This window comes from Theropithecus gelada, chromosome 8 (genome assembly GCF_003255815.1).
Source record: "Theropithecus gelada isolate Dixy chromosome 8, Tgel_1.0, whole genome shotgun sequence".
Taxonomy (NCBI): domain Eukaryota; kingdom Metazoa; phylum Chordata; class Mammalia; order Primates; family Cercopithecidae; genus Theropithecus; species Theropithecus gelada.
In genome coordinates this window covers 143,387,020-143,413,357 of record NC_037676.1, presented here as the reverse complement: position 1 = coordinate 143,413,357, position 26,338 = coordinate 143,387,020, and the positions used below count along the sequence as shown (strand labels likewise).

At 52.8% G+C, this 26,338-nt stretch overlaps 1 protein-coding gene across 2 annotated transcripts in view; it reads right to left on the bottom strand.

Annotated features, from left to right (window-relative positions):
- The window catches only part of DENND3 (DENN domain containing 3), a 69,429-nt gene that overhangs the window by 6,399 nt on the left and 36,692 nt on the right, over positions 1–26,338 (bottom strand). For both annotated transcript variants that reach the window (XM_025394782.1, XM_025394783.1), the window contains 9 exons: positions 24,600–24,703; positions 23,508–23,707; positions 21,842–22,363; positions 14,637–14,896; positions 13,359–13,529; positions 11,926–12,055; positions 9,325–9,432; positions 4,295–4,434; positions 151–311 (listed from right to left, as the gene is read on the bottom strand). In XM_025394782.1, coding sequence (XP_025250567.1) covers positions 151–311; positions 4,295–4,434; positions 9,325–9,432; positions 11,926–12,055; positions 13,359–13,529; positions 14,637–14,896; positions 21,842–22,363; positions 23,508–23,707; positions 24,600–24,703 — 1,796 coding nt within the window. The remainder of the gene's footprint in view (positions 1–150; positions 312–4,294; positions 4,435–9,324; positions 9,433–11,925; positions 12,056–13,358; positions 13,530–14,636; positions 14,897–21,841; positions 22,364–23,507; positions 23,708–24,599; positions 24,704–26,338) is intronic.

Genomic DNA, 26,338 nt, shown 5'->3' with positions numbered 1-26,338 from the left:
CACCACCCAGCTTTCCTCGTTCCAGATCCACTTCACTCTGTACGCCCTGCCTGGCCCCTGTGGGCATGAGCCTTGGGAGCCCTACCCGCTGTACCCTCTGCCCACCCATGAGCCAAACAATCCCTTCTCCCCAGCAGAGCCCACCTGCACCTGGCTACCCTCTGTCCGTCCTGCACAATCAAGTCCGTGACACTGGAGCAGTGGTCTGTGAGCTGCTTGTTGCAGGACATGCTGTGGACGTTGATGATGTAGATGACGGAGTCTTCTGAGCCAACCCACACCTGGTTCTGGTCGGCCATCACCATGCAGTTCTAATGGGAGGCCACGGGAATGTGAGAAATCAGTCAGTCTCGATACTGGTGAAGTCATATTCTATACATTTACTGCAAATGCTGAATTAGCAGATATGGAGCCACTGCTCCTAGGAGACCCGCCGGCTCAGGGTCCTGGGAGCCTCTGGCCCTGACATTCTCATCCACCCGTCAGTGCATAACCTTGTTCTCTGCGTGCTCTGTTTACAGACACCTCATTGACTATGTATGGTTGACTCATTAACACGGAACCCACGGCTGCCAGCACTATCACTGCGGCCTGAACCAAGCTCATCTCACACATGCATTTTCTCTGCAAGACACGCCAACGCCTCCTCGTGCTTAGGGAGCTCGATGCTTGAGGCTATCTGAAATCACCAACAAAAAGCAAAAACGCGTGAAAACCGTGGCACCAGTCAGGCCAAGGAAAGGACACCCATTGGCCCAGAAAATACACATCGGGCGACTCAAGTTTCTCCCCACTCTGTGCACGTGCATGTCTGTGGATCGCCAAGAAAATGCCACGAGTATCTGTTTTGGGAGTTACAAGTAAATATTAGCAGGTAGTTGAATTTGCAAATACAGACTCTCTAAATGATGAGATCGATTATATATGAACGAGCAGAACTGGCAGTGCTCCCAGGGTCTAGAGGGTGTGCTCAGGGTTTCTGGCTAAGCAAAGTCAACACAATGATTGCGTTTGGACTTTTTGAAATCAGAATTTTTTAAAGTTAAATTTAAATTTAAATTTTTTGAAACAGGATCTCACTCTGTCACCCAAGCTGGAGTGCAGTGGCATGATCATGGCTCACTGCAGCCTCAGCCTCCGGGGCTCAAGCGATTCTCTCGCGTCAGCCCCCCGAGTAGCCGGGACTAGAGTCATGCGCCACCACGCCTGGCTAATGTTTGGCATTTTTAGTAGAGATGGTGTTTCCCCATGTTGCCCAGGCTGGTTGGTCTCCAACTCCTGGATTCAAGCAATCTTCCTGCTTCGGCCCCGCAAAGTGCTGGGATTATAGGCGTGAGCCACTGCGCCCAGGCTTGACATGCTTATAACTAAGAATGAGCTGAAAAAAATTAAATTTAGAAAAATAATTTCCCTAATTTTTCCTTTTTTTTTGTTTCATCTAAAGCATTACTAGACTTTTGTCAATATTTTTACTGTATCACGGATCTTATTTATCATCTGAGACTCATGATTTGAATACGGGGGGAAATGACTTAGCAATCTCTCATTACCTTGCTAACATGTAAAGTTTGCTATTCAGGTATCTCAGAGTGGTCCCACCCTCTTGGTGGTATGTACTTGAATTCACAGTATTTGTTTTATAGCAGTTTTGCAAGCACATACTGTACCATGGATTGCCACATTATTTTTAGACAAGGGAGCACAGCCATCAAAATTGATACCACGGCCGAGTGTAGCGGCTCACACCTGTAATCCCAGCACTTTGGGGGTCCGAGGCAGGAGGATTGCTTGAGCCCAGGAGTTTGAGACCAGCCTGAGCAGCATGAGTACCCACCTCTACTCAAAATACAAAAATTAGCCGGCTGCGGTGGTGCGCACCTATAACCCCAGCTATTCGGGAGGCTGAGGCGGGGGGATCGCTTAAGCCAGGAGGTCCGGGCTGCAGTGGGACCTCCTACACTCCAACCATGGGCAATGCGAGTGAGACGCTGTCAAAAAAAAAAAAAAGATACCAACCAATGCCTAATATATACTTAGGTATATACTCCATTGGAGTGTTCTTTTCACATTAAACATGGGAAAAAAAAATAAATCCTATCATGCTCGAGGAATAAGGCATGAGCGTTTCTCGGCAGATCCCATGATGCGGTGGCTGCTCGGAGGATGAACCCACTGGATAGGAGGACAGTATAGATGCGAAAATATTTTGAAAAGTATAAAATGCAATTTAAATGTGAAAATCATCTGCAAATCTGTGAGCAAGAACAGAAGAAACATGGACAAAGGGCGCGCAGCCCACGGTGCGGGGGAGTGTGGGACCGCAGAGCACGGGGAGCTACTCGGCGGCCTCTCGGGCAACAGGGAAGTGCACACAGATCTGCAGGGAGGGGCAGCTCCAGCTCTGACAAGCAAACAGGGAAAATCCCCAAGAAATGATAGTCTGGAGGCAGGAGGGGCCGCTGGAGGCCTGGAGGGATGAGCAGGGCCGGAATCCCAGCTTCCACACTCAGGATACCACGGTCATGGAAGAGGCGACGCCATGGCACTGCCAAGGACACATTACTAAAAATGTATCAACAGTTGCACTTGTTTTAAAATTATCAGAAACAATTCAAACTTGCTTTAAATCGGGGGCATGCAATCTTTTAGCTTCCCTGAGCCACACCGGAAGAAGAAGAATTGTCTTGGGCCACACATAAAATACACTCACATTAACGATCGCTGATGAGCTAAAAGGAAAAAGATTGCCAAAAAAACTTATCATGTTTTAAGAACGTTTACGAATTTGTGTTGGGCCTCATTCAAAGCCTTCCTGGGCCACGTGCAGCGTGCAGGCCACAGGTTGGACAAGCTTGCTCTAAATGAAAGGCCCAATGTGTGACGAGTGGACACTTGAGTTTTGCTGGACCCTCGTCTCTGCCACCTGGCACATGGGGACAGGATAACACTCAAGTCACTGCAGAGGCAGTTGTCTCCCCTTTTGGTCCAAAAGAGACCCAGTAACCACTGTGCCACCAGGAAACACCAGGGTTCCCAGGAAACTCTGCAGGTTCATTTTAAGGCCCTGGTCCATGGGAATCTTAGTGCTGCAGTATGGGATGGAAGACACCGTTCCCAGCCTGGGCAACATGGCAAAACCTCATCTCTACAAAAAATACAAAATTAGCCAGGCATGGTGGTGGGCACCTGTAATCCCAGCTACTCAGGAGGCTGAGGTCGGAGGATCACTTGAGCCCAGAAGGTCAAGGCTGCAGTGAGCCGTGGTTGAACCACTGCACTCCAGCCTGAGCAACAGAGCAAGATCCTGTCTCAAAAAAGGAAAAAAAAGGAAATTGTTCCCAAAGGGTCATGTGAGGCCCTTAATAAGCAGGCAGAGACCACAATGGCTCCACTTCACAGAACTGACATCTATTTTTTTATTATTATTATTGTTTGTTTGAGACAGGGTATGGCTCTGTCACCCAGGCTAGAGTGCAGTGGCGCAGTCCTGGCTCACTGCAGCCTCAACCTCCTGGGCTCAAGCGATCCTTCCGCCTCAGCTTCCCAAGTAACTGGGACCACAGGCACGTTCCACCATGCCCGGCTAATTTTTGTAGAGATGGGATCTCACTCTGTTGCCCAGGCTGGTCTCAAACTCCTGGGCTCAAGGCAATCCACCCACCTCAGCCTCCCAAAGTGCTGAGATTACAGGTGTGAGCCCTTGCAATCTACCTTTATTTATTTATTTATTTATTTTTGAGATGGAGTCTTGCTCTGTTACCCAAGCTGGAGTGTAGCAGCCCGATTTCGGCTCACTGCAAGCTCCGCCTCCCAGGTTCACGCCATTCTCCTGCCTCAGCCTCTCGAGTAGCTGGGACTACAGGCGCCCACCACCATGCCCGGCTAATTTTTTGTATTTTTTTAGTAGAGACAGGGTTTCACCGTGTTAGCCAGGATGGTCTTGATCTCCTGACCTCGTGATCCGCCCACCTCGGCCTTCCAAAGTGCTGGGATTACAGGCGTGAGCCACCACGCCCGGCCGAAATCTATTTTTAGATGGGGGCCTGAAATCTACTTTTAGATGAGAAAGTCAAAGCCATTATCTTCTCCTTCAATAAGGACATGTAAGTAGAAGGTTGGTACAAGCTTACATTTAATTTAAAAACACTAGGTAAAAGTTAAGACCCCCTGTTTACAGAAACTGAGTGATGCTGTGGAATAGTTTGTATCCTCCTGTTGAATATGGATGAACACACTTAGGTTTCAGAAATCACGTGAATCCAGAGGCTTCTTTCCTGACACTTCATGTACTCACCACTTTTGCAGTGCCCACTTTAAAGGAGTGCTGGTGGATGGTCCAGGAAGAAGCATCGAACACAGTCACCTTGCCATCGCTCAGAGCACACCATAACTTGGGGTGAGCATCTTCAACTTTTTCGGCTGGGTCAAGATGCCCTAAAGAAGAGAGAGCAGCCCAAAACTGTTCGGAGGGAACGCTTTTGCTGTAGCACCAGGTGACTGGTGCCATTACTCAGGTGTCTCTTGGACCCGCCTAAGCGCCAGGCCCATGTTAGGTGCTGGACATACAAAGATGTGCCTAGGCAGAGGCTGCCCTGCCCTCTGGGAGCTCAGAATCAGAGGGGGCAACTGGCTGGTGGCGGGGCCACACAGACAGGGGCAGAGCTGCAGGCGGACGCAGAGCCGAATGCCCGCGAGCTTTGCTAAGCCAGGAGCTGCCGGCTGAGTGATCATTCACTAGAGAAAACAGCCAGGCAGAGGGAACCGGAAGAGTAGCAGGTGGGCACAGAGGGAGGGAGGCAGGGAGGGCAGGCAGCTGGAGAGATGGCGGCAGGGGCCATGGCGCCCCCCTCACCCTCGCATGCTGCGGGCTCCACATCCTTCTCAACACTTGGTGGTGTCCATCTTTTTAATTTTGGCCATTCTAAGGGTGTGGAGCTTTTGGCTTTTAAATTGTGCTTTAAGTGCATTTCTCTAATTGCTAATGAGCCTGATGGCTTTAACTAGCCATCCCCATGCCCTCCTGTGGGAAATGTCTGTGTCTCATTCTCCCTAGTTTGTAACTGTTATTATTTTTGCTTTATTTATTTATTTATTTTTTTTTTTTTGAGCCAGAGTCTCGTTCTGTCGCCCAGGCTGGAGTGCAGTGGCTGGATCTCAGCTCACTGCAAGCTCTGCCTCCCGGGTTTACGCCATTCTCCTGCCTCAGCCTCCCCCGAGTAGCTGAGACTACAGGCGCCCGCCACCTCGCCCAGCTAGTTTTTGTATTTTTTTTTTTTTTAGTAGAGACAGGGTTTCACCGTGTTAGCCATGATGGTCTCAATCTCCTGACCTCGTGATCCGCCCGTCTCGGCCTCCCAAAGTCCTGGGATTACAGGCTTGAGCCACCGCGCCCGGCCTATTTATTTATTTATTTATTTAATAGACGAGGTCTTGCCATGTTGCCCAGGCTGGAATGCAGCAGCATTCACAGGTGCGATCACAGCAAACCACAGGCTCCGACTCCAGGGCTCCGGCCACCCTCCCGCCTCACTGGGACCACAGGCACGCCCAGCCAGCTGTCCCGGTGTTCTGGATATGAGCCCCTAACTGACTCCATGGTGCTGTATTCATAAATTACATATCAAAATACCATAAAGCAAAAGACTGGTGAATCTGACTACATTAAACACAATGATTTCAGCAGCAGCCATTTTAAAGACCCTTCCCAGTCTGCAACTTGCATCTGCAACCTCTCAGAAGTGTCTTCTGTCCATTTCCTGTGGCAGGGTCTGGTAAAGGGGCCATAGGCACCGTGTCCGACCATGAAGATGGCAAGAAGCCTCCGAGACAGCCCAAGAAGCAGGCCCAGGAGAGGGACAGGGATGAGAGGCTTCCAGCAGAAAGCAAAACGGACCAGAACCTCAAGGGGCCGAAAGCACAGGCCGCAGGGAGGCCCAGCCATAGCTGGAACTAAGACCCCTGGCGGAAAGCACGTGCTCCCTGTGCCTAGGCGGTGGCGGCCTGGACTCCACTCCTGTTTCAACACCTGCATCCCTGCCAGGATAGCTTTTGCCATCTTCACCTAGAGTGAGCGTTGCCCTGGAGCCTGTTGCACGTTCAAGAATAAACTTTAAAAATCTGACAGTGGCACGTCACGTGACACCTCTAGTGGCTTCTCACCATCATTCCCACCTGAGCTGTGAATGTAAGGTAAAGCCGCCCAGAAGCCTGCCAGAGGGCGCTCTTTGGTCTTCTCCCTTCAATTCTGTATCACCATGAATTAAACCAGCTCATTTGAGAGGAAAAAAAAGTGTCTTCTTTTTAAAATCATTGCTTTAGGCCAGCTGTGGTGGCTCACACCTGTAACCCAGCACTTTGGAGGCCAAATCCGGCAGATTGCTCGAGCTCAGGAGTTCAAGACCAGCCTGAGCAACATGGCAAAACTCCATCTCTACAAAAATATATATATACAGAAATTGGCTGGGCGAAGTGGTGTGCAGCTGTAGTCCAGCTAATCAGGAGGCTGACGGGGGAGGATCGCTAGAGCGCAGGAGGCAGAGGTTGCAGTGAGGCGTGATCGCACCGCTGCACCTGGGTGACAGCCAGACCCTGTCTCAGAAAACATAAAAATAATAAAATCATTGCTTTTAATATAGTCAAATTCAACACTGTTTTCCTTTATGGTTAGTATTTTTATATACAATTTATGAATTTTTTCTTTACCATAAACTCATGAAAATATTCTTCTACCCTGTCGCCTAGAAGTTTGCTTGCTTTCATTGTTCACATTTGCCTGCTTTTACCACCGCATTTAGATTTCAGCCTCCTTGGGCCTGACCCCGGTGCGGTCTGAAGGGGCAAGGTTTCACCTTTCCCCCGAGGATATTCAAGCGACCCCCGGCCCTGGGGAGCTGCCTCCGTCCTGAGTCCAGAAGGGCAGGCCTCCCGGTCTCTCTGGGGTGCGATTCCGGTGGTCTGTTGCTCCGATGGGTGAGACACTGCCCTGAGGGGCACGCTCCCCCTGGGCAGAGCCTGGGTTGACCTGTGGCCTTACAGCCTGCGGGATGGTTCTCCTCACTCCTTGGAACCTGTCAGAGACCCAGCCCCAAGCTAACGGGAGTAACAGGACTCCCGCTTCTTGATGGGGCCTGACCACCTCTTGTCCCTGTAATCCCAAAAGGCTTGCAAAAGCCCTGCTCGGCTACCAGCTTCTCGGCCACCCCTTCCAGAATTGGCAGCCACAGGAAAAGGCGGCTTCCCCATTCTCCACGGCTGCTTTACACGCTCTCTGCAGGCCTTTGAGATGCTCCTGGAGGGGAAGCCGCCTGAACTCCTCGCCCATCACAACGGGAAGCCCAGAGTGAGTTTCATTTCAGGGAAACCAACCGGGACCTAAAAATACCATGCATTCAAATGCCATGGCCAAAGTGTCTTGATCTGTGGAGTTATCTCTGGCGAAGTCGGCACAGAGCCCGGCTTAGACACATCGGGTAGGCCTCACGCGGGGCGGCCCTGATGACACTGCCTGCTTGCTCAGACAGGGTCTATGGCGTTCTTGGGTTTCTTGGCATCCCGTGAAGAGAGAAAAACTCTCTTATGGGGAAATCACTTCACACACAGCTTCTCTGCCCACCTGACGCATGAGCTCTGTGTGTGAACAGCCAGGTGCTCTGTGAAGCCGCAGACATGGCCTGTGAGAAGTGGTGACGCCTACGGCTGACACCTGCAGACGCAGATGCAACAAAGTGACGATTTTAAAAATCCCTTCTGGGCTGAGTGCAGTGGCTCACATCCATAATCCCAGCGCCTTGGGATATCAAGGCGGAGAGATATCGCTTGAGCCCAGGAGTTGGAGATCAACCTAGGCAACACGGCGAAACCCCGTCCTTTTTTAAAAAACCCGTAATTTTTTTAAATCACCTGGTTTTGGTGGCACATGCCTGGGTTTAGTGGCACAAGCCTGGGGTCCCAGCTACCTAGGAGGCTGAGGCAAGAGGATCACTTGAACCCAGGAGGTCGAGGCTGCAATGAGCCGTGATTGCACAACTACACTCCAGCCTGGGCAACAAGCAAGACCCTGACTCAAAAAAATAAAAAATATAGCCGGGCACGGTGGCTCAAGCCTGTAATCCCAGCACTTTGGGAGGCCGAGATGGGCGGATCACGAGGTCAGGAGATCAAGACCATCCTGGCTAACACGGTGAAACCCCCGTCTCTACTAAAAACTACAAACAAACAAACAAACAAAAAACAAAACTAGCCACGTGAGGTGCTGGGCACCTGTAGTCCCAGCTACTCAGGGGAGGCTGAGGCAGGAGAATGGCATAAACCCGGGAGGCGGAGCTTGCAGTGAGCCGAGATTTGGCCACTGCACTCCAGCCTGGGCGACAGAGCGAGACTCCATCTCAAACAAAACAAAACAAAACAAAAATTAAAAAATAAAAATCTTTTCTGCCTAGAACTGTATTCCTTTGTTATCCCACACCATGAACCCTCAACATAAGCTTCCCTGCTGCATTCTCCATAAGCCAGAATTAAATAAAACTGTTTTCCACAGTTTAAACGTGCAACATGACAGCCATCTTTGTTTATACCAAGACCCTTGGCCGCGCCCATTTCCTTCTCCTGCTACCACCCTGATGCGGCATGCAGGGTCCCAGGAAAGTCAAGCACAGTAGGCAGGTGCAGGTGCAGCCGCACCCAATGGAGAAGAGGGACTGGCAGGCACTTAGGGCTGCACAGGCTCCTTGTCATTCCAGTTGCTATGACAACAAACATCTGAGGCGTCATCACCTTATCACAGTGACAAAAGGATCCGATTAAGAGCTTCTGGGGAAACAGTGTGAACGAGAGTGCTTTAGAAAGTGCCAGTGTGTTAGCCAGGCATGCTGGCGGGCGCCTGGAGTCCCAGCTACTCGAGAGGCTGAGGCAGGAGAATCACTTGAATCCAGGAGTTGGAGGTTGCAGTGAGCCGAGATTGCACCACTGCACTCCAGCCTGGGTGACACAGCAAGACTCCATCTCAAAAACAGAAAGAGCTAGTGTGACCGTCGACTGCTCTAGAAGGTGAGGGACGGCAGCCCTGGGGCGGGAGCTCAAGTGCTGGCGCCGTTTCCATCAACCGTGGGCTCTCAGCTCTGGTCACCGTGAGGCCAAGTCCACAGAGTGGTCGGACCAGCTGCACACCTGTCACTCAGCACTTCACCTCAGAAAGCAACGGGCACCTTGTCCCCACTTACTCCGTGACACTGGCTCCCCTTTCACTTCGGGGCTGACCCTGAACCCAACCTGAGCGTGTCAGGTTGTCTGAAAACTGGCAGCGAGGAGCGGGCAGAGGGGCCTTACCCGGAGTGTAGAGCAGCGCGTCCACCGCTTGTGGGAACATCTCCCCTGCCGAGGGGTTGATTTTATGCTTCAGTGTTTCCACGGTTGTCTTCGGAAGTGCCATGGGCACTGAAACACAAGACACTTGGAGTGTTACTGTCACGGCCTCGAGGAGATGGACGTGCCGCAACAGCCTCACGCACTCTGATTTCTGCAGAGTCTCAGCTTGCAGGTAAAACTTCCTAATTTGCGAAGACGGAACTCTCTTGGACCCGGGGCGCTGCAAGAAAGTCACGCACTCTCGGCCTCCTTTCCTGGTTGCCACCTGGTGTGCGAGGGAGTGGCCAGGCGCATCCCCCACCTGTGTCCACACCACGCCTCCACGCCCCTATGCCTTGAGCTGCCTTTGTTTAATCGCAGCCGCCTTCTCTGCTCCTGAGCCATCCCATCTGCTTGCTGCACCCAAACATGACACAATGCCCAGCAAAGCGGAAGCATAACATTCTCCTCAGTAACGAAGGCTTCCCAAGATGAAACCCAGAGACCTAACCCATGAGCGCAGTTTCCCAACCTAGAACCAGGGGCGCGTGGGGCTGGATAATCCTGGCTGTGGGCGAATGCCCGGCATCCTGTGTGCCGTGGGATGTTGAGCATCATAAGATGCCAGTAGCATCTCACACACAACCACAGATATCTCCAGGCGCTGCCAAATGCCTGTCCGCAGGGAGGGGTGCAACGTCGCCCCTGTTCAAAACCACTGCTCCTCAGGATATCCTAACGCTCCTCTTGCTATCCAATCCAACCCATGTTTCCAGGCAAAACCTAAAGCGGCCTCCCGCCTGGAGGCCCCTGGGGCCAGCCTGCTCTGCGGCCTCTCCTGCCATCCCCTGCGGGCGCCTCGGCCTCCTGCATCAAGGACTTCCTCAGTCCCCGCCGTCCAGGGCCTGCCCCTTAAGTGCTTCTCTTCCATCATTTTGTTACTCTCACGACCACCTGAGAGACTGGTCCCGTTATCCCCATTTTGAGAAAAGAAAGATGAAGAACCCGACACACATCAACATCCGTGATCGACTGAGGATCGCACTGTCAGCAGGGGGTTGAGCAGGACTCCGCACGAGGCTGACGGGCTCCACCGGGCTGCAGTGAAAGCCAGCTGGCCGCGGCCAACGCCTCTTCAGCTCCTGCCTCGGATTATGACACCTTCGGTTATTATTTAATTCCGTACAGTCGGAGACCTTCCATCATGACTTGCCCATAAGCTACTAAATTAAGCTCAGGCTCATGTGTCATGAGCTTTACCCATGGGAAAATGTTTTCGGATTTGTGAGGAGGGCGCGGGAGCCAGCGCACCACACCGAGTGACACCAGCGTGGCAGCCCCCCTCTGCCGTCATGCGCTGCTAGCAGAGGCGTTAGAAGGCTTTCCTGTAAACGCCCGACAGAGATGAGTCATGAGTTTGGAATGAGATCAACCGCTGAAGTAGGGCAGTTGTTTGATTTTGTTCCCAAGAGAAAAAAAATAGCAATCAATGTCTGGTTCCAGGACTGCTGGACAAAAGCTCCTTCAGGCCACTCGGCCGGCCTTGCAGGAACACAAGCACCTGGGCCTGGCTGCTGCTGCAGCTCAAGGTCCCCCGGGTCACGTGGGAGAGGGATTCTGTGCCCAGAAAGTGGCAGAGGTCCTGCAGTTGGTGACAGACGCCACAAAGAGAGCAAACTGTACCCAAGTGAATAAACATGTAAGTGAGGTTTGTTCCTAATTCTGGGACAACGTTTTAAAAAGCCAGAGTCCCCTAGATCTATGCCCAAGGGAAATGAAAACAGGTGTGCACACCAGAGCTTGCACATGAATGACCACAGCAGCCGCAACGCAGAGACCACGCCAGCGCTCACTCACTGATGAAGGGACAGACCAAACGTCCTTCACCCGAACAATGTCTATCACTCAGTCACAAAAAGACCAGAAAACCCTCGGCTTGAAGACCTTCACGAGAAGGAAATGGGAGTCCAGCAGCAGCCCCTGTGGCTTCCAGAATGCAAGAGCCAGATCCACATCTACAGGATGGCCAGAGGGTTCCTGTCTGGGACAGCTGACCCAATCAAGAAAACAGCGGATCCTGACGTGCAGGGCCTCTCCTCACCCACGCAGTGGCGAAGCCCATCAGTCAACAGGCCAGCTGTGCAGAGGTGCCCAGCTTCTCAGCAGGTGCGTTCCTAACTGCAAGCCCCAGACACGCGCTCCCCGCCAGTCAGAGATTCCAGGAGCCGCTCCACAGCCTCCCACAGGTTTCCACTGTGCTTCCGCCAGCCAGAGGAAAGGCTGCTGTTTGCAACTAAGAATCACCACAAATGCTTGCAGCGTACTCTGGAATGCTATCCAGACACACAAACGACGAGGTGCCTCAATCGGACGGATGAGCAAGGGGCTCCAAGGTGCACTGTGCAGTGAAGGAAGGAAAGATGCCAGACAAGGTGTGCGACTCGAAAGTAAATTACAAATATAAAAGAAAAAACCGGGAGATCTGGGCTCGGTTCTACTTGATAAAACAGACATCGACCAGATAAAATCACTTAAGGTGTATAATCAGGACAATGATCCATGCTAAGAACGAGCATATCTTACCTTCTTTCCTCATCTTATCGAAGTAGGATAACTTGGAGGCAGCGTAGATGGCACCTGGTGACTGCAGCGTGCCCACGACAGCGTCCATCAGCAAGACGTGGGTCAGCGCCTGCTGGACGTACTGAGGGTCCTAGAACAGAAACACGTGCCTTTCAAAACAGCAAGAATCACTAAGGTCAGTTCACTGGAGACCTTGTCTCCTCACACAGAACAATCCTTCCAAAACGCATGTTTTCAAAGTGACATGAAGAGTTTAAATCACCGATGAATTTGGATCTTATGTCATATATTTTTTCTCTTAGTTAAGACAAATATGGATTGTTCATACCAGGGCTCGGCCAGTGTTTTCTAGAAGGGGCTAGGCAGGAGGCATTTCAAGCTTTGTGGCCAGTCTCAGCTGAGATCACCCGCTGCCTGCCACTGCGGCACGGGAGCACCCAGGGGCATTTCATAAACAAGCAGGCAGGACTGTGTTCCAGTAAAACTTTACTTACAAAGACAGTCCATAGCCCTGCGGGCTTTGGTTTGACTCTGCTGGTGTATGCTCTGTAAACCAGTGGGTACAGCATCAGATGGCTAGTCCAAAAGCCACAGGGCACTGGAATCTTAGACAGGACCCAGTCACCCTCCGCCCTGTGACCGGGAACTTCCTGTATTAACAGCAGCCCTCCTGCTGTGGCCCCATTGTTTCTCCTAGCACTGCCACTGCGGTGGGTGCCATCGTCCCCGGCACTTCTCTGAGGATTGGTGGGGCTATGCACCTCTTCATAACCTGGTGAGCGGTTCCCTTTCTATGAGTTCCACATTCATGGTCTTTGCCCATTTGCTAAGGTGTCTTCCTGTCTTGTCCCGCCCTTGAGCAGCGTGGATGCCTCCCCTACACACCACCTGCCCATGGTTCCCTTCATTATGGTGCAATTGTCATTTGGTATCATCAAAGCTATCAATTTGGCCCAAAGTAAATCAAGGTACAACAATCCCTAGAAAATCATCTTAACCCTGTGGAAGGAAAGCAGCACTGTCCCTGCCAGATTCCAAATCCTGTGACCGTGAAGAGTCGCTCAGAGCAGGGGAGCCCAAAACCCCCACCTCCGGCCTGCGAGTGTGGAAGCACCAGCACCGTCCAGCCCCTAGCCCCACTCTCTGGGACGTCGCCAGCCCGGAGCGGGCAGTGGAGCACCCACACCTGCCCAGACCGCCCTGCGTCTTCTCATCATGCCCTTCCCTAGCGCCAGGAGGCTTCTCGCTGGGCCACACAGACCACAACATCTTCAATGCTTCTGTCAAGATGGTGCCCGACAAACTCACTCTGCTTAGGAGACCTAGACCTGACCCCGAGCACTCACGGCTGAGGACCGCCACAGGACCCACAGGTGGTGAGAGGCCTCCCGAGGCAGCCACTGCAAAGGGCAGAGGGGACCCGCGTCTCCCACCTTGTGGTCATCGGCCAGCTTCTTCCCAGCCCACATCTCCTTCACCATCAGGTGCCAAAGGTCACACTCAGTTTTCAGGTTGGCTTCGAAGACTTCTTTCTTGGACGCCACTTTGATTTTTAGAGCGGGTATTCTCCTAAGTAGAAATGCAGTAGAGGTGCTCCTGACCTCCTGCAGAGGCAGAAAAGAAAGAGTTAGGAAGGTCACACTCAGAGAACACGTGGATTAACCAGAGACAGCGGCAGAGCGGGCTCTGGAACGAAGAGGCAGATGGGCTGGGGCACGCACCCTGCTGGCACGCGGAAGGCAGGGCCCGGGGCGAGGGGCGGTATTCCCGTGGACGGCAGGTGGGATTCGCCGGGGTGCAGCACCTACACGCACCCACACAGCTGGGCTCGCCCAGTGTCTGAAGGCGGCGCATTCTTTCACATCCTGAAATACGTCTCTCTCCCGCTTTTTTTTTTCTTACTTCCATCTCCCTTTCTTGGTACTTATTTACCTTTCTTTGGAATTCTAGAAGGAAGTCTGGCAAAGCAGGTGTGGAGAAAAGAATACACTGAAGGCCAACAGCAAGAGGTGGATCTACTGGCCGAGCATTTCCTATGGGCTGCGACTGTGGCTTGACTGCCCTTCCGGCTTCTATGACCACTCAGCAGGTGATCACATAAAACACTTGAGTATCTGACGTGCCTCTTATAATCCCCTTAAATCTGGGAAAGCAACTATAAGGCGTAAGATGAATCAGGATGAAATTCAGATTTCCTCGACAGGGAAAATGACTACCTTTAACATATGATGCTAAAACTGTTCGAAGATTTTTTAATTGTTATAAAATAAACGTGTTATGTTTTACATGAACCAGGTCTGACTGTGACTAGAAAATGTGAGCTACTGTGGCTCACTGTGGCCGGCACACGGCAGTTTCTCAGTAGACATCTCATGGATGAATGAACGCATCCTACTGTCCCTAATGAGAATGTCAGCCCACACTGCTTCTTGCTTCCTGCCTCCCAGATGCAAGTCACTTGTGTTAGAAAAGCAGTTACCATTCTAAGCCTGCTCCGTACGTAAACGATTCAATCCCCACCACCCACAGAGAAGGCATCAGCCTTATTCCTGCTTTACGGATGAGCAGACTGAGGGACAGGAAGCCAAGGGGTCTGCAGAAGGCCTGCGGCTGGTACGTGGCATGGCTGGCAGAGAGCTCAGGGCCCGCTCCAGCCATCTGCCTCCTAAACACAGGTGGGGTCCGGCGCCGCCTGCCCGTGCTGCCCTTACCTCTATATTTCTGAAGGTGGAAATCTCCACGTAGCCTGGCCTTCCTTCGGTTAGGAGGAACAGACGCTTCTGGGTCATGGCGATCTTGCCAACGCCTAGGTTCGTCCTGACGGAGCTGGACAACTTATACACACACTCGTTTTTATCCAGGTGTTCCATCACCAGCCACGGCAGACTGACCTCCTGGGCTTCTGCTTCTGTCTCCTTCCAGCAGTTGTAGAAATCTTTGAATGTTTCTGGGTCGATTTGTTTCTGCTGTCCTTAGTTTTATAAGAAGAAAAGAGAGGTATCTTACAGGCACGTACATCGGGAGCTGCAAGGGCCTCTGCATGACCTGAAGAAACCACGCACTACCGGAACCCGGCAGCAGGTGGCGCCAGCACTGGGCGCTGGATGGAAACGGCCTAGAAGGTTTTCCGGGGCCTTCCCGGGCAGCCCAGGTGTGTCCAGCTGTCAAGGGAGGGGCACACGATCTAGGCTGAGCCCGCAGCCCGTTCCAGCCCCCCGCTCTGGGACGGCCATGGGACCTGCTTCAGGTAGTCACAGCAACTCTTACCTTTGGGTAGGGAAGTCCTTCGGGACAAGGACACTCTTCTAATGGTGACAAAGACCTTCCTCATCACTAGAACTGGTGGCCACTGTCTCAGGGTCACGAGGGGAGCTAGTCCTAGGATGAAGCTAATGCCGGGAAGGTTGGATCCTTAGCGACACTGCCCTGCCACTGAGTCCGCCTCGCCTGAAACTGGCCTGACCTCCACACTTTTTCGTTACAAGCAAATCATTAACTTTTGTTGTTTGCAACTGAAATCATCTCCGCTGATGAGAAGCGGTCACCTTCCCGCGAGGCCAGCACGCACGGGCTCTGGAGTCAGAGGGGCCTGAGCCTGAGGCCCGCTTCATGGCTGTTCACAGAGACTCCTGGCAAGTCGTGGAACGAACCTGCTTATCTGTCAGCTGGAGATGGGACGACCCCTTGGAAATCCCAAGTCCCTGCCGGCAGGTCCTGCCAACTCAAGCCCCTAGCCTGCCTGCTCAGCTCTGCCGCCACCCTGTGTCCCAAGCCTGTCTGTCCCTCTCTCCATCCCCTGACGTGCGGCAAGTCCCCCTCAATTCTGCACAGGAAACCCCTCCTCAGTGGCTCCTGCCTTCAGAGCCAGCCCCACTCACAGCCTGCTTCGCTCGGCACTCAGAGCCACTTTTCTAAGATGCAAGGAGGAGCTCCCGCTCCCGTTGTCAACACTCAGGGCTGCTTCTGTACACCACCGCCACATTCCTCCAAGATTGGGCCCCACCTACCCACCCCACAGCCCAGCCATACCACGCATGCTCCCAAACAGGTCGTGTTGTTACACACACACACACACACACACACACACACACACTCATCCTGCCTGCTCACACCAGGAAACTCCTACCCATCCCTCAACACCCGGGTAGACGTGCCCATGCACAGCCTTCCCTGATAAGAAAGAGACATCCTGGCCAGGCCACTGCTGAGCTGCACACACGCTTCCCTTACAGCACTGCTGTGTCCAGCAATACTTGCTATACGCCAAGAACCATAATTCACTCGCTATGGGGTCCTACTTACAGCCGCCTTGTGAATGAGGTGGCTCATTCACAAGGGGAAACTGAGACACGGAGAGGAAAGCCCTTTGCCAGCACACCTGGGCTGTGAGGCCTGGCAGACGGTCTGCCCAGAGCTGGGGTATGCCTTCCTGCTGGTCGCTACTTGAAAGGGGAGTACCTGTGACCCCAGATCCTCAGATCCCGAGTCTGAAACCAGAAGACGTGGCTGGTGGTCCAGCTCTGCCACGCCCCTGCTCTGATTCCATACCGAAGCGTCAACAGCGACGCCTGTCTAGGGAATCTGCTATCATGGCCACAGCTGAGTCCGGGACAACTGAGTTGTCACGGCAGCAACTGAAAGAGGAACGCCATGGGAAGAGAGTCAGCGCTGTCACAGGCTCAAGAGGAATTTTTTTTTTTTTTTTTTTTTTTTTTTGAGATGGAGTCTTGCTCTGTCACCCAGGCTGGAGTCCAGTGGCGCGGTCTCAGCTCACTGCAAGCTCCGCCTCCCAGGTTCATGCCATTCTCTTGCCTCAGCCTCCCTAGTAGCTGGGACTACAGGCGTCCGCCACCTCGCCCGGCTAGTTTTTTGTATGTTTTAGTAGAGACGGGGTTTCACTGTGTTAGCCAGGATGGTCTCGATTTCCTGACCTCGTGATCCTCCCGTCTCGGCCTCCCAAAGTGCTGGGATTACAGGCTTGAGCCACCGCTCAGGAGGACTCTTAGTCTCACTTCGGAGTCACAGGCACTGGGGGCCCTGCAGGGTGAGCTGAGCAGGAAGGCAGGCTTCAGCACATGGCGGCGCAGGCGCCAGGCGGTTATGCGAAAATCTCCACCAGGTGGCGGGATTCCCAATGAACTCTTCTTTTTGCCTGTCTGTATTTTCTAGTCGCCAGATCCAAACAGAAGAGAAATATGCACCAGTAAGGGTCTCTCTAGGTGCAGGGTGATTGTTCCAAAGAAGTCACAGAAGAAGACAAAGGAGGGTGCTGTGGCCCGGTGGGCGAGGCCTGTCAGGCCAGGTCTCTGCAGCCCCTGTGCTGGGCAGTAAGGTCATCTGTGAGGTCGCAAAGAGCATGTAGGTCCTCTCCCGACTCCACACCTAAGACTGTTTGCCAGAGTCCCTCTTCTGTTTCAGAAATACCATTCAACGCAGCCGCCTCCGCCTCGGCCTGGGGCGCCTCAGCCTACACTTCCCAAGGGTTCTGAGTTGCTGGATTTATTTTAGTTTTTATTTTATTTTATGTATTTCATTTTCTTTTTTAAAAAATTTAGAGACAGGGTCTTGCTCTGTCACCCAGGCGGGAGTGCAGTGGTGTGATCATAGCTCACTGCAGCCTCAAATTCCTGGGCTCAAGCCATCCTCTAGCCTTGGCCTCTCAAAATGTTAGGATCACAGGCATAAGCCAAGGCACAGACTCTGGGTTTAAGGCAGAAGCACTTGTTATGTGAATCACATCACATAAAACAATCTTTTGGTCAGGTGGCCAGGCGAGGAGAGGCCCAAAAAACAGGAAAAGGAGAGTGAGTGAGAATGAATGGGCAAAGCCATCACCTAATGAAGGAGCCAGACACCCTGAGTGTGGAGCCCCAGCCACGGGTCCTGGCCCTTGCACCACTCAGGGCAAATCTTCTAGCTACCTGGTCCACAGCAGTTACTGGGGCTGGGCAGGGTGAAGTGAGTGTCACCAGAGCCTGACACAGCTTCTTCTCACAGACAACAGTGCTGACCTCAGGGTGAGGGCACTCAGGGCTCTAGAAAACCCCAACCATGGGAGGAGCAGCAAGACCAAAGTCCCATCAGGCAAGAAGCAACACTCACTGCAGCTGCCGCCAGTGCTCAGCCAGCTGTGGACACCACGCCACCAGCACTGCAGCAGAACAAGACAGTGCATGCCCAAGGTCACTGTGCACACCCACCACCACGCATACCCACAGGCACGGTGCACACCAACCGCCACTGTGCACATCCACTGTGCACACCTACCCCAGTGCACACCCACAGACACAGTGCAGCACGCCAACGACTATGCTCACCCATAGACACTGTGCACACCCACCGTGCATGCCCACCACCGTGCACACCCACCACCATGGCACACACCCATACTATGCAGCATGCCCACCACTATGCTCACCCACAGGCACCTGCACACCCACAGACACCGTTATGCACACCCAGACACTGTGCATACCTACCAAAGTGCAGCCACTGTGCACACCAGACACTGTGCACACCTACCACAGTGCACACCCACAGACACTGCACACACACCCCACCAGCACCATGCATACCCATGGCCACTGTGCACACCCATTATGCACACCGACCACTGTGCACACCCAGACTGTGCATGCCCACTACTGTGCACACCCACGGCCACTGTGCACACCCAGTGTGCAGTACACCCACCACTATGCAAACACAGACACCATGCACACCCGCAGCCACTGTGCACACCCACTACTGTGCACACCCATGGCTACTATGCAAACCCACAGCCACTGTGCACACCTCTGGACACCAGGCACACTCAGGAGCCTGTGCGATCCACAGCAGCTGCCATGCATGTGCTTGTTGCACAGGCCCACGTGGGCACAGTGCCCAGTCCTCATTTGACTCCAGTTTCACACAAACACCAGCTGTTAACCTTGCTCTCGTCACCCACACGCCTCCAATACAACTGTTCCTGCTCAGCTCGGTGGCGTGCAGGCGACGTCACCAATGGAGCTGTCCATGGATATCTTGCTTCCGCACGGCCACGCTGGAGGCGGCAGACACGTCAGCGTCCCTGGGGAGGGCCACCTCACGGGCAGCTGCAACAGGGAGCATATTGGCCTTGCGCTGTTAATAGCATATTTTGCCATTAAAGTATGTAATGATGAAATTGCAATAATTTTTTGAATAAAATCTCTGATGTATTCTTGTATCACATAAATTCGTCCAAAGATGGTGACACTGAGCTCTGACCAAACTTTTTTTTAACAAATGCCCATTTGGCCAAACATATATTAGGTGCTGCTTTACACTGGTAACTTCAGGCTCACATATCCCAGAATCAAGACCATTTCCTAACCTAATCGGCAACGTAAGCAAGGCCAAAATGACAACAGGGCCACTGATGGCATTATCCCAAGCAGCCAGGTCTGCTGGACAGGGCCCACACACCCCACTGCAAACCCCCTTCCCGGGCTCCCTTGCAACTGGGCGGCCACATGACACAATTCTGCCCAATGAGAGGAAACAGAAGTCACTGTGTGGCAGGGGCGGAGGTGCCTTAAAAGGTGGACGGACCCTGCTCTTGTGGTGCTAATGCCCACGGCCAGCTCGTGACTGGGAGACAGCAGGCTGCTCCAGGCCACAGAGGAGTGACAGAAGGAGCTGGCCCGAGATGACTCCTGTCACGTGAGAGACAGGCACCCCCAGTGGGATTCAGCCCCTGCCCTGCCCCACAGGTGGCTGCTGGGTGGTGCTCACCATCCACAGGAGCTCGACGGAAGTGGGTCCCACCCTGCCCTGCTTGGCTGGTGCCTCATCGCAGTGTCCCCAAAGCACAGCACGGGAAGTGACCACAGAGCATCTGAGCTCACCCTCATTGGACTCAACAACTGGGACCAGTGAGCGCATGATCTGATGGCTTCACCACACAGGGAGAGGTACAGCGCGTGCACACACACACGCAGGCTCTCACACACATATACACACATACACACATTTTCACACCCACACACATTCATATACACACATACACACACATTTTCACACACACACACATTCATATACACACATACACACTCGGCCATGACATCCCTCAGAGGCCACAGGCAAGATAAGCAAGGAAACTGCATTCCGCAGCACCTGTTCACAGCCGGAAGAGCGACCTGCCAGGCCTCTGTCACCAGGACAGCTTCTCCCGAGGGCCTGAAGATCCCTACACATCCGTAAGGAAAGGAAAAGCAGCCCAAGATAAAAACGGGCAAAGATCATGGCAACGCAGCTCACAGAAAAGAAACCAGAACTGCTCCCAAGCACATGTGCTGTTTGCGACGTCAGTGTGGCATCCTTGCACACTCACAACGGGTGAGAGTCGATACCGAGGAATGTGTGCTGCCTGGGAGGATGGAAGCGCAGCCCTCGCCAAGCCCAAACGATGGTTCTCACATCTCAAAGCAGGCCCTGGGTACACATCTGAGAGGGACTGACCCACACATACTCCAGGAAACAGGTGCGACACCACTGATGGTGAGACAGGTGGACAAAAGGTGCCCACACACTACAGCACAGGCAGTGGTTGAAGTGAATGAACCCAGCGGATGTGGAGCGACACAGATACGTCTCAAAAACATCATGAGTGAACAGCACGTGCAAACTCAGACATACGGTGGGACAATTCCCATTCTCCCGCTTTTGTGTTTAAACTCACAAAACCTAGGTCCTGTGTCAGGTGCATCCGTTTGTAGTAAATGCATAAAAACATGGCCAGATAAAAGAGCTCCAGCTTGGGACAATGGCTCCCTCTGGGGAGGGAGGGACAGAGGCGCACGGGGCCCGCGCTGGGTCTAAGCACAAGCCCACTGCACTCCATGGGAAACGCAGCAGGTGTCAGTCTGGGCGCAGGACCGTGACATTTGTCACAGGACCCTGGCATTTGTCCCGTGTCCCTGCTTTTGCATGTGTCTGCAGCATTTCAGCCGAGGCCATGGTTCTGTATAGATGCTGAGCAATTCTCCCAGGCAAGGAGCGTCTTCATCTCCCATCAGCAATTCTACGTCCCTTCCACCCACACAGAGCGCAACTCAGAGCCCAGCCTGGAGACGTGTTTAAGATCTCAGCGACAGGCACATTGCCTAAGGGCCCCGCCAACCACACCCGTTCCCAGGTAAGTGCCCAGAGCAACAGTAAAGACCACGGTGCTGCAGCGGTCTTGCCTGTCACCTGCTGGCGGCTTACCTCACCACTGCTGTTACCTGACCATTGTCGTTAAGTATTTAAAATATATGGGACCAGCCATGGTGGCTCATGCCTGTAATCCCAGCACTTTGGGGGGCCAAGGCAGGTGGATCATCTTGAGGTCAGGAGTTCGAGACCAGCCTGGCCAACATGGTGAAACCCTGTCTCTACAAAAATACAAAAATTAGCTGGGTGTGGAGGCACATGCCTATAATCCCAGCTACTCGGGAGGCTAAGACAGGAGAATCACTTGAACCCAGGAGGTGGAGGCTGCAGTGAGCCAAGATCGTGCCATTGCACTCCAGCCTGAGAGACAGAACAAGACTCTGTCTCAAAAATAAATAAAGTAAAATAAAATATATGGGCCTGGCTCAGTGGCTCATGCTTGTAATCTCAGCACTTAGGGAGGCCGAGGTGGGTGGATCACTTGAGCCCAGGAGTTCGAGACCAGCCTGGGCAACATACTGAAACCCTGTCTCTACAAAAAATACTAAAATTAGCTGGGCTCGGTGTCACATACCTGTAGTCCCAGTTACTCGGAAGGCTGAGGTGGGAGGACTGCTTGAGCCCAGGAGGTAGAGGTTGCAGTGAGCTGTGATTGCACCAGTCCACTCCAGCCTAGGCGACAGAGCCAGACCCTGTGTCTAAATAATAAAATCGGTGATGGTGCCAGGCGTCCTCTTACCTACAGTCAAGGCCTCGAACAGCCGCTGGATGGTGCTGGCGTCCTTCACGATCCCTGACTCCTGGACCCGCTTCATGAAGTCATCCAGCTGCATGTACTCCTTGGGCAGCTCGAAGTTCTTCACGTGGTCGTCCAGCTTCGAGGCCTCGTGCGGCTTGTCCAGGATCTCGCTGATGAGCCGCATCAGCTCCGGCGCCCGCTCCGCCTGCGCCCGCTCGGGGGCAGACATAGATTCCACCGTCCTCTTCACCAAATCAGCGGGAAAGATTCGTATGTCTGTTTTATACAGATTCTGGAAGTCCAAGAGGGCGCTCAGCAGCTGTCCTTGCATCAGATGAATGAGCCCTCGGAGGTAGAAATAGCGGGCCAGGAGCAGAGAGTTATCAGGGGCCAGAAAGTCCATGGCCTTGCTCAGCAGGGTGACAAAGTCGGCATAGTACCTCTGCACGCACTCGCTCGCCAGCGGAAAGTGGATTTCGGGAATCTTGAATGTATATGGGGACTTCGGCGTCACATTCAGAACTAAAACATTAAGGGGAAAAAGGAGACCATTAGCACAGCCCTTACAAATGAACACGTGTCCCTGTGACATCATCTTGTCAAGGATGATGTTTCTCTGGATGCAAAATAAAATGAGAATGGGTGTGTCCCTCCAGAAAGCTCCACGCACCCACCGCCCTGGGAGGCATGAGAGAACCCTCACTTTGCTCCCATGGTACCCCCAGGAAAACAGCAGCTAGCATTCACTGAGCAATTTGACTTGCTACAACTACTAATACTATTGAGGTATCGGGTACTGAGGCTTTATTTGAGGATGAAGCTAATAGTCGAAGCCAAGATGTACTTGCTAGGCAGGATGACCATAGCCCTCGGGGTCATCCAGCTGTTGCTCATGCGGCTCCTGGGGTCCGAGCACAGTGATCAGGAGGAGCCGCGTGGTGCTTGCTGCCTGGGCCTGAGACAGCAGCTGCAGGTGCCCCGGGGGTCAAGGCCCCGGCCTCCCAACAGTTTCTCCCATCCACTAGGGACAGGATGTACCTCCCTGAGAAGGCGCCAGGCAGGACTCAGCCTCTCCATGCACTCCCGTCTCTGTAGAAATGTCCCAACCACAGTCACAGCCCCTCCCCATCCCTGGCCCTGCTCACTTTAGCCCTGGCCCTGGAATGCCAGCTCCACGAGGGCAGGGGCCCTGGGGTCCTTCACAGCTCTGGCTCTAGAAAGTGCCTGGTGCCCCCTGCCTCCTATCACACGTGTGTATGTGTAAATATGTATTTATACACATGCAATCCACACACACACAGACACACACAGCCTGCGGTGCCTGGTGCCCCCGCCTATCACACATGTGTATGTGTAAATATGTATTCATACACATGCAATCCACACACACACAGACACACACAGCCTGTGCTTGTGAAGGATGCCGAACCATGCAGAGCGCCCGTTATCTTTAGCAGTGACACTGGGTGGCAGAAAATACAGACAAGAAACAATTTTCTAGAAGGCGCACAGTTGGCAAAATGAATATTCTAAACACTTCAAATAACTCGGCTGCTAAAACAAGCCCACTCCTCTCCCCTGAAACAAGTTCCAGTTTTGCTCAACGACTTGCAGTGCAGGAATGGGGGGACCGACACACAGCACCACGATGGGGGGCAGCCCTTACCTGCGCTGCTGCCTGTACAGCCTGCGGTGTCCGTCAGCCGAAGCGAGGAGTTCCTGGGTGCCAGCTCAGGCATGGCGATGTCCTGCAGGTTGGGCATGCTGACCACCATGCGCCTGTGGGTGACCTGCAGGTGCGAGGACTTCCGAGACGCTATTTTCTCAACAGTCGGTCTCCTTGGACTTACAAGCATTCCATTTATTCTGGGGTAGGAAAAAGCAACGCTTTACTTTATAGACACAATAATGATTGCAGAATAAGCCTAAACTAAGCATTTTCCCCAGTGTAACGAAGAGCATGTGATACTCTTACAGACCAGTGGAAAACAGACTGGTAAGAACGTGTTGCCCAAATCTCACCAAGTGCAGCCTCAGGGAGACCCAGACGCAAGCCCAGAAGAAACCAGCATAAGCCAACAGGAGCCCTGACTGCAGCGGACACATGTTGGAGGGGGCTCAGGCAAAGAGCAAGGAAGAGATGGAAAACAACAGGCTTCGAGGATGGGGGTAGGTGGGAAGAGAGAAAGGAGATGGGAGAGAGTGAGACCAAGGAAGACACAGGGCCGCAAACCACGGGGAGCACGCTAACATCAGGCACGTTTCAAGCGTTCCCTCAAGAAGCAGAAACAGGCCAGGAGTGGTGGCTCATGCCTGTAATCCCAGCACTTTGGGAGGCTGAGGTGGGTGGATCACCTGAGGTCAGGAGTTCGAGACCAGCCTGGCCAACATGGTGAAACCCTGTCTCTACTAAAATACAAAAATTAGCCGGGCATGATGGCGGGTGTCTGTAATCCCAGCTACTCAGGAAGCTGAGGCAGGAGAATCACTTGAACCCAGGAAGCAGAGGTCGCAGTGAGCTAAGATTGCACCACTGCACCCCAGCCTGGGCAACAAGAGTGAGACTCTGTCTCAAAAAAAAAAAAAGAGGTAGAAGCGTAGAGAGAAGAGCTTCCCAGCTGTTGCCCAGTTCATCATGAGTTTCTAAGCACAAGGCATTTCCTGTTGACTTTCTCGTTTACTCATTTGAATAAAACTGAGGTCCTTGGACACTGTGATCCCTAAAGAGCTGTGGATCCAAAACACGACAGTGAAGCACCTGTCCTCCTCCGACTGGGTGTCGAGGTCCATCTGAGCAAAGGCGTCCATCCTCCTATTGAGCCGGGCTTTAAGGAAAGAATGGAACATGTAGGTGTCTAAGACCTGGAAAAGACAGAAGGGCTGGTCACTGGGCTGTGCCGACTCCCCAAGTCCCTGCTCCAAAGCCCCTGAGCCTCCTGGCACAGAACTGGGCACCACCACTCATGCCCAGTGGATACTGACTGAGTGAACCAACTCGACGGTTTTCTGTTCTTCCTCATTCACATAGGAGAAGAAATGGCGGCCATACATTCACACAGTGGGGCCCACATACCCACCCCGTGAACAAAAGCGTATTTCATCATCGCTAAAAGAGGTGGACACATGCTTCTGGCCATAAGGCACTAGGCAAGGCTCAGACATATCCTCTTGACATAAACTGTGAGGAAACTCGATAAAAAAGAGAAACCACTGTTTTCAGACACTGGACAAGAGGCAGGCTCGTGGCTGGTGCAGCTGCAGCACTGAGGGCGTGGAGGGAGCTCACAGAGGCTGGGGCAGCTGGAAGCCTCGGGCAGGGCTCTGGAGAGGAGGGAATGATACAGGGAGCCTGTATCAGGTCTGTGTTAGGAGCCTGTATTAGGAAACCTGCATCAGGGTCTCCCTAAGCCTTTGCTGAATACCCCGCTGCCCAGGCATAGGGCGAAACCGCATCAAACCAAAGAACGACTGGGAAGCTGTCAGCAAAACTCTCCAAGCTCACAAGGGCAGAGAGCCAGTCACGCTCCCAACAGCCAGGGCGGAGGGTCCTGGCTGATCCCCAGCCATTCAGGAGACACGGCGGGGTGGGGGCACATCACTTAGCAGATGGGCTAGGTTATAAACCAACCCTAGAGAAAGGCTATTCTCAGCCTACCCCAAAGCTGTAAAAAAAAAAAAAAAAAACCCAAAAGGATCAAGGGACTCTTCAGGCAGCTTCTATCGCCTGCCAGGGCAAAGCCCCCGACGTGATTATTTTTTTGTAATAGTCACAAATGGAAAAACCCAAATGCTCAGTAGCAGGTGGACAGAAGAACGAAGCGCACTCTGTCCCAACCACGGGACATTCCTAGCAAAAAAAGGAGCTGCTGCTGAGACACACAGTAGCCCAGCTCGGTCTGAGGCAGGAGGCTGAGGGAGAGAGGCAGACAGAGCGCAGACCGTATGACTGCACAGCCTGAGACTCTGAGACGGGCCGACCGTCTATGGGGACGCACGCAGGTAGAGTTGCCAGGACCTGGGGAGGGATGGGGCTGACTGGGGTCATGGGAATGTTCTATGTCCAGGTTGAGGAAGTGGTGATACAGATATGTACATTTGTCAAAATCCATCAAACCACACACTTGAAATGGCCATATTTTAAGTAAATTATACTTTTTTTTTTTTTTGAGACGGAGTCTTGCTCTGTCACCCAGGCTGGAGTGTAGTGGCACCATCTTGGATCACTGCAACCTCCACTCCCCGGGTTCAAGCAATTCTCCTGCCTCAGCCTCCTGAGTAGCTGGGATTACAGGCACCCGCCACCACGCCTGGCTCATTTTTGTATTTTTAGTAGAGACAGGGTTTCACCATGTTGGTCAGTGTGGTCTCAAACTCCTGACCTCAAGTGATCTGCCCGCCTCACCTCCCAAAGTGCTGGGATTACAGGCGTGAGCCACTGTGCCTGGCCGTAAGTAAATTATACTCTTTTTTTTTTTTTTTTTTTTTTTTTTTTTTTTA